Source organism: Herpailurus yagouaroundi, unplaced genomic scaffold, assembly GCF_014898765.1.
Source record: "Herpailurus yagouaroundi ecotype Mexico unplaced genomic scaffold, PumYag 29, whole genome shotgun sequence".
NCBI classification, from domain to species: Eukaryota; Metazoa; Chordata; class Mammalia; order Carnivora; family Felidae; genus Herpailurus; species Herpailurus yagouaroundi.
The window spans coordinates 42,720,282-42,728,485 of NW_024412377.1; the positions used below are offsets into that span (position 1 = coordinate 42,720,282).

General features: G+C 57.3%; 1 protein-coding gene across 5 annotated transcripts in view; it reads right to left on the reverse strand.

Moving 5' to 3' along the window:
• The window catches only part of CAMK2A (calcium/calmodulin dependent protein kinase II alpha), a 61,118-nt gene that overhangs the window by 21,454 nt on the left and 31,460 nt on the right, over positions 1–8,204 (reverse strand). For all 5 annotated transcript variants that reach the window (XM_040497690.1, XM_040497681.1, XM_040497672.1 and 2 more), the window contains 6 exons: positions 7,198–7,300; positions 5,802–5,885; positions 5,577–5,671; positions 4,222–4,344; positions 3,774–3,857; positions 2,240–2,282 (listed from right to left, as the gene is read on the reverse strand). In XM_040497690.1, the coding sequence (XP_040353624.1) occupies positions 2,240–2,282; positions 3,774–3,857; positions 4,222–4,344; positions 5,577–5,671; positions 5,802–5,885; positions 7,198–7,300 (532 nt within the window). The remainder of the gene's footprint in view (positions 1–2,239; positions 2,283–3,773; positions 3,858–4,221; positions 4,345–5,576; positions 5,672–5,801; positions 5,886–7,197; positions 7,301–8,204) is intronic.

Here is an 8,204-nt window from a genome sequence, read left to right on the forward strand (position 1 = left end):
TCTTGAGTGTGACCCTCTGGCCCCATGGGTTGTAAGAGGTGATCAATGTGTCCCAGGCCCGTGGGGTTGCTGTTTCAGCCCAGGGATTCCCTCTGGATCCCAGTCACCACCCGTGCTGCTGGTGGCCAACCCAGAGGCCTGGCTGCCTGGCCCGGGGCTGGACGCTCCCTCCCCACCCTGGCCCACTCTAATTTTAGCCCCATGCTGCTGCGGAGGTCATGTGTCAGCCCTGCCTACTCACTCCGGACAGCTGCGAGCGTCGTTTTGCCGGTGATGAGAAGCAGATGCCCCGCTCTGGGGCCCATCCCTGCCAGAGCACCCACCCCAACAGAGGCCTCCCTACCCCTAAATTCCAGAGCCCCATGCTCGGGCTGGCTGTGTCCCTGGTGCTGGGAAAAGCAGAGCAGCGGTTCTCAGGGAGGCCCCTCCTCTTGTTGTTCCTCTTTCCCTCCCTCCCTGACTCCTGGACAGAGCCCCTGGAGAGGGCAGCAGCCAGGAATCGGCAGGAATGCCCAGCCTTGCCCAGCCCGGCATCTGGCCGCTTCAGACTTCAAACAAATGCCTTAAGTTACGCGAGACAGGATAACTATAAAGTGCTTAGCACAGCACTTGACCTCGATGCAGTAGATGGTCGGTAAATGGTAGTCACTGTAAGTCCTTCTCCCAGACGCCGGGAAAGGGGGAGCCTGGGAAAAGGGGCGGCATGGGACATGGACGCCCCAGAGGCTCAGAATGGCAGGTTCATGCTAGCCCAGCTTCCCAGTCCTTCTCACGTCTCTACCTGTGACCCCTTCCAGGCAAGTCTCCCTCTTAGAAAGTAAATGCAGGGGTGGGTGCCTCTGGATCCCAAAGCTGGGAGGAATGAGCTTCCTGGGCTGGACTGGGGTGTACGGAAGCTTCTATGAGCTTCGTGGGCTGGACTGGGGTGTACAGAAGAACAGGGGGAGTAGTTGCCCCTCCAGCTTCAAGGGGGCGCTCTCAGCTCCAGCCCACAACCGCAGGACTGTGGGTCCCATGAGGTCACATGTTCTGATCTTCAAGAGAAGACAGAAATCTGAGTTTTTCCTATGAAATCGCCCAATATTTAAGTGCTGGGAACTCTTTTCAAAAACACCACTGTATTTAAAACACCACTGGTCCCACAAGCCCATCAAGAGATGGGAACTGACCCACGGGCACCATCTGGACTAGAGTTTCTAGGGGCCCTTCAGACGTTAAAAAAAGACTCTGACTGTCTGGGTGGCTCATCTTTCAGTTTAAGGAACTGCAGGATCCTTGTCTGAGGAGAGAGTGGGAAGGCAGTTAAATGCGGTGGGGCAAGCCCAAGTGTGAAGTTCCAGAGTTTTCCCACCCGTGGGTCTCATTCTTCCAGCTGGTTCAATGGGCGGATAGACTCTCTGGGAAGCCAGAGCCATAGCTTCCCAGAGCCGACCCCTTGCTGTGGAGCCGGCCACGTGTCCACAGCAGCCCTCTCCGACTGGCCCAGCCCCAACCAGAGGGCCCCTCGGGTGAGCTTTGCTATATCTGCTCAGCTGCCCCGTCAGCTGTCCGGGCTCCCCAGAGAGAAGCCTCTGGCAGGCATTGACCTGGGTTCTCTCCCATGCGCCAAGGGGAGCTTCTTGCTAAGCCCTGATGCAAATCCCTTCCTTTTCTCTTTGGGGCCACATGCCACAGGTCGTTGGGTACTCCCTGCCTTAACCAGCCGGCTACGGCCAAGGCCAAAGACCATTACCCTGGCTCCCTGGTGACCCGTCGTGGTTAAGGGCTTGCTCCGGGGTTGCTCGAAGCTGCACCAGAAGCAGGCTCTGCCTCTCTCTGCCTAGCAATGGCCCCCACTGCCTTGTCACCAAAGGCCATCTGAGTGAAAGCATGGGGACTGCTTAGCACAGGGCTCAGTAACAGCGGGGAACAGGAATATTGCTACTTCCTGGGCCTACTTCAGTCCTGCCTGGACGTGTACCCCAGTGTTTGGGAGGACTCCCCCTGGGGCTGGCCCAGCCTGAGAAGCCAGCACTGCTGTGAGTTTGGGGCGTTAGCCTTTCCTGATGGGCCTTTGGCCTGCTGACCTTTCACCTCTTGCCACCTGTGGGTGCAAGTGACCTAAGCCCCAGTCTTTGGTCCTCTGTAGCCCTCACTCTCCCCAGGCCCCTGGCTCAAGGCCACCCAGATATCCAACAGGGCAGTGCTTCCAACAGACCTGCGCAGGATATATTTGGGGCTCTGAGGTCCCACCACCTACCAGAGAAGTTCCTGGTAGCCAGCATTGTGGTAAGGATGGCTCCCTGCAACAGAGAAGGAGGGGGCATGGGGCACAGGAGGTCAGAGGTGAGGGGGGAGAGGAGAGACAGAGAAACGGGAGGGGTGGGGGGAGGGGAGGCAGGTGCTGCATTCAGACACAAAGCCAAAGCCTTCCGCCCTGCCCCTCCATCTGTTTTCACCCCACAGCCCAGAGACCGTCCCTGCCTCCCTGGGGAAGTCGGGGAGAGCTAGGCCTTAGCTGGCACAGCTCCTGGAACAGGGCCACCCTAGCAGCAGATATTAATAGGTTCCACTGGCCTGGTAAAAGGGCTCAGGGACACCTGTCAGTGGGGGCTCCTAAAGGCCAAGGAAATGTCCTGCCTGGACAAGGACAATAGGCCTGTCCTCCCGGGCCCCCTTTACTCTCCACCCGGTGCATTGGAGCCCTCAGTTCATCATTAGTTTGTCCACTCTGGGCTCCTGGGCTCAGAGCTGTGGAGGGTTAACAAAGAAACTCTTTTGTCTCGATGAGGGGGCTAAGGCACCAGCCTGCTGGTTCTGACAGTCTGATCTGGACACTCTCTGAGTCTGACAGTTCATGATTTTAAGACATGAAAAATGGTTCTGACATTTTGAGATTTCCTCTGCGACAGCTCCCAGTGGGGGTTGGGGGGTGGGGGGCAGTGGGACTTAGTTCTCCTGGCCTCATGCTGCCCACCACCCCCTTGGCCCGTGTCCCCTTCCTGAGCTGCCACATCAGGCCTGGGAGCAGTTGGTGAGGAGGTTCTGAATGAGTTGAGGCCTCAGCACCTGTCACTCAGCGTTCTGATGGCTTCTCTGTTCCAGCGGGCTGGAGATTCCTCAGTCATTCTTCCTACCTGCTCGTGGGGTCCCTGGCAAGGTCTAGGCCAGTAGCTATCACAGCCCTGGGGGCACACATGACCTGCTTGAGAGGCTGGCAGCTCCGGGCCCACCTGGGTCCCACTGTGGCTTCCTCTGGGCCGTGACCCCTGACCACGTCTCTTGGCTTGTCATCTCCTGTGTTTGGCAGCCAATCTTTCATGCCCCTGGCCTCCTGCCCCATCCCATCTCACCCCCTAGAACCCCTCACCAGCCACTCTGGAACCACACTTCCGGACTTCTGCACGAGCTTTTCTCTCCGTCTGGAACATCTGCCCACACTGACTCCACACCGCTAATACCTGTTTGTCATTTGGGGCGTCTGCTTAAATGCCACTTGCCTAGCAAGTCTTCCTGGGATGCTTCCGTGGTCCTCCCAGACCTCGACTGTGGCCCTGCCGTGTATTCCTCCAGCCCCAGGGTGTGCCCAGGCACAGCACTCACCGCTGCCCCTGAATGTCCCGCTTCCTTGTCTGTCCTTTCCACCGCCCCCTCCCCAGCCCAGACAGTAGATGTTCAGTAAATGCTTGTTGACTCAGTGAAGGAGAGAACTTGCGAGGGAGTCTCTCGGCCTCTGCAGAGACCCGACCAAGCTACTCCATGTCGGGGGGCTCGGGAGGGTGGGGACCCGTTACCTTCAGTTTTCTCCTGGCGTTGAACTTCTTCAGGCAGTCCACGGTCTCCTGTCTGTGCATGCAGGAGGCCACAGTGGACCGATGCTGGAGGAAGAGGGGAAAGGTCTGTGAGTGGAAGCCAGGCCCGCCCGAGGGCCCCTCTGCAGGGTGTCTCATGGAGATGTGGTCGGGGTTTGGGGGGGAGGGGCGGGGGGACAAATCTCTGTTCTAGGGAATGCTGTCCACACTGCAGGTGCTTGGCAACCCCGGCACCCGCCATTCAATGACAGTAGCATCGCCAGTCATGATGTCAACGCCTCCCGTTCTCACTTCTCCCTGAGAACCACAGCCGGGCAGCAAGCTCCCTTGACCCCATGTTGGGCCCGAGGGGCCAGGGGCAGAGCCATGGGGGTCCGGACCCTGACGTCAGGAGGGGCTCCTGGGAAGGGCCCTGCTGAGGAAGGCTCACCGAGATCCAAGGGTGCTTGAGGGCCTCGGCGGCCGTGATGCGTTTGGATGGGTTGATGGTCAGCATCTTATTGATCAGATCCTTGGCTTCCGGGGTGACAGTGTCCCATTCTGGTGACGGGAACTGGAAGGGGCAGAGGGGCCAGGTTTGCCCAGCCTAGCCCAGGCCACCCCTGCGATCCCCCAGCCCCTGACTGGCAGGGGAGCAGGCAGGGGTCCTACTGCCCATCCACTCGGGCATCCACAACCAGGAGGAGTGGGGACCCTCAACGCAGGGACCCCCCTGGAACCAGAGGAGGGACAGGGTGCTTTGCCCCCGGGGACAAATCAGAACAGAGGCCAGAGGGAAAGGAGGACTTCCTCTGTTGTTCTAAGGCTGTGCCTTGTCTGGGGAGCAGTAGGCCAGCGGCTATAGGCCAGACTCCAGAGTCAGAAGGCTGAGTTTAAGTCCTGGCTCTGCCTCTTAGGCTGTGTGACTCTGGACAAGTCATGTGACTCTCAAACTGCCTCTAGAGATGTTGTGAGGATTAAATATGACGTGAAACACATAGCGCATAGCTTGATGGAAGCAGCCTTATTGAAAATCAGTATAGGGGCGCCTGGGTGGCTCAGTCAGTTAAGCGTCTGACTTCAGCTCAGGTCATGATCTCGCGGTTCGTGAGTTCAAGCCCCGCGTCGGGCTCTGTGCTGATGGCTCAGAGCCTGGAGCCTGTTTCAGATTCTGTATCTCCCTCTCTCTCTGACCCTCCCCCGTTCATGCTCTGTCTCTCTCTGTCTCAAAAATAAATAAAGGTTAAAAAAAAAATTTTTTTTTAAGAAAATCAGTATAGCTTGGTCCTTAGGAACACAGACGCTAGAGCCAAACTGCCTGGGTTCAAATCCCAGCTCCACCACTTTCGGCTATGCAGTGTGGGCAGTTATCTAACCTCGCTGCGCCTCAGCTATCTTATCTGTAAAATGGGACTAATACTCACACCTCTGTCATAAGTTGGTATGCAGATTAGCTGTAATATATATATATAAAGCATCTAGAAGAGTCCTGTATCAGTGCTAGGTATTATTATTATTTATGTGTACATTACTATTGGTGGGAGCAGGGTGGGGGGGGAGTTGAGAGTCTGGCTTCTGGACCTACCCTCCACCTCTCATCCCACTTGGGTGCTGTTTCTGCCCTCCGGGGCCCCGGGCTAAATCCGGTCACACAGAGGCTCAACCATGAGGCGAGGCCTCACGCATCAGCCCTCAGGCTCTACCCGCCCCACAATTAGAGAGTGGCAGGGGGCCTAAGTGGGTTGGGAGGGCAGGAGGGAGGCACAGGGGTTGGACAGGGAGGCTGGAGGGAGGAGGGACACTCACATCATAGGCGCCGGCTTTGATTTGCTGATACAGGCGGTGCTGGTCCTCATCCCAGAATGGCGGATACCCAACCAGCAGGATGTACAGAATGACCCCTGGGAAGAGGACCAGGAGAAGCCTCACCCCCCTGTGGGGAGGAGCCATGAAGAGGGGAAGGATGGGAAAGGAGAGGGCAGCAGAGGGTCAGGTGACTGGGGGGATGAGGCGGCTTCAGGGTAGACTCACCACAGGCCCACAGGTCCACAGGCTTCCCATACGGGTCCTTCCGCAGCACTTCCGGGGAGAGGTATCCAGGCGTCCCTGCGAACCCTGCTCCCCAGACACCCAGACAGGCAGACACACACACAGAGGTTGGCACGTTAGCAACCCAGAGCAAGATCCTGCTGGAAGAGGGATGAGGTTGCCCTGGAGATGAGGAAAACACTCCCTGCCCCCAAGAGTGTGTCGAGGGCAGGAAGCTCTGGCCCGGCCAGGCAGCAAAGCCTCTAGACCAGGCTGGACAAGTCCACAGTGCACCTGTCACTACCCCCACTCCAGAGCCTATGGCAGAAGTCATCGATCAATCCCAGAGTCCTTCCCGTGGGGTCCTGACTCAGCATCCCTCACTTCTAACAGCCATCCTGCGGCCACTATCAAGCGCTGGTGGCACGCTAGACAAAATGTCCTTGCCTTGTCAGCTATAGCCGAGCAGAACCCTTGCCCACTCCTCACCCTTGTCGGAGGTGGTCCTGGGAGAGGAGGAGGACTCTCCCCAGCTCTGGTTTTGCCTTAAGTCTCTTTTTCTTCGAGGCCTCAGTTTCCTCATCTGTCAAATGAGGGATTAGGGACACCTCCCTTCACCACCTCCCGGCATTGTTGAGAGGATCTCGCTGGCAACAAACAGGCATCCAAAGTACTTTAACAGATAATCCTAAGAACAGTGACTATCTCTTAAGTGTGTGTGCTAAGCACGGAGCTGAGCACTTACACGTCTGGTCTCACTCCTCACACAGCCCTGAGGAACGTGCTGTTATCACCCCCATTTCACAGGTGAGGAAACAAAGGCTCAAGCAAGGTGACGTGACTCGTCCCAAATCACACACCTCCTAAGTGGCAGAGTCAGAACTTGAACCCAGAGCTCTGGCTCTTAACCGATGATCAAAAGTGCCCACTAAAAAGTTTCCCCAGATAGCGGACAGGACTTAATTATGCCAGAATCTCAGAGTGCTCGGGCTTGTGTGAGCTTAGATCCTGGCTCTTCCCCTTTTGATCTCCCGTGAACTCTTCCAAGTTTCTTAGCCTCTGTTCCCCATTTGTAAACTCAGGATCATTAGCCCCGGTACCCAGGCTGTTAGGGGAACCCATGGAAACCCCCTAGCCAGTAGGGATGGTGCACGTGCGTGTGAAGAAGCCACATACTCTTTTCATGATAACCATGTCCCTGTGCCTGAGTCCCGTGGATATAGGGTGGGCAACACCCAGTGACCAGGGGCTGAGTGGGCTGGGACCGCTGCTCCTAGAGCCCTGGCTAGTGCAACAGCCATCTCCCGCTTGCCCCTGCTTGGGCAGGACTCTCCTAGAGGCCAACGTGTCAACACAAGGCCGGCCCCCGGTGCCCCTGGCACCCCCTGCTCCCACTCACCGAACCATGCCTGCTGCTCCCCTTCCACCTCTATGGCCAGGCCAAAGTCCGCCAGCTTCACCGCGGCGCCCTTGAGCTTGGAAGCCAACAGCAGATTCTCCGGCTTCCCAGGACCAGAGAGAAGAGTGAAGTGGGGGAAGAAAGACCCAGAAGACAGTGATGAGCAGATTCAGCACCTCACCTCCGGGGGCCTGGGCGTACGGAGGAGCAGCTGGACAATCCAGAGGTGCCCTGCACCCGCCCCTCCAGTCCCAGCCACGGGACCCCGAGCTTCAGCCCCCAGACAGGGGACGACCCTAGGGCAACACCGCCATCTACTGCACCAGAAAGACCTTTTCCCCACCCCGCATCCCCTCCTTCACCTCATCTCAGGGTTTGGGGCTGGGGCTGAGGTGAGGGCAGGGAGTTGGGGGAATAGCCACCACTATAATAGAGAAGGAGTGATATTTATTGCGCCCCTCCTAGGTGCCAGTCACTAGGCTAAGTGTTTTGCATACATCATCTTATGGCCTCAACAACCTTTGGGGTCAGCATCATTCTCCCTGTTTTCCACAGTAGCCTTCCTACATTCCCCAAAACAGTCATGCTTGTTCCCACCTCAGGGCCTCTGCGCTTCCCGCTCCCCCTGTCTGATTTGCTCCTTCTCTGAGCTCCACAGGGCTGACCTCTTCTCTTCATCTGCTCTCACCTTCATGTCACCCTGTCAAAGGATCCCTCCATGACTCTCCAAAGGAGGAGCCCCCAGGTAGCCTCTGTCTTAGCAACTTGTTACTATCTTCAGAGAGCTCATCACAATTTGTAATGTTTCCCCATCTGTTGTTGTGCTTGTCCATTATCTGTCACCTCTATAGAAAGTGAGTTTCGGGGCGCCTGGGTGGCGCAGTCGGTTGAGCGTCCGACTTCAGCCAGGTCACGATCTCGCGGTCCATGAGTTCGAGCCCCGCGTCGGGCTCTGGGCTGATGGCTCAGAGCCTGGAGCCTGTTTCCGATTCTGTGTCTCCCTCTCA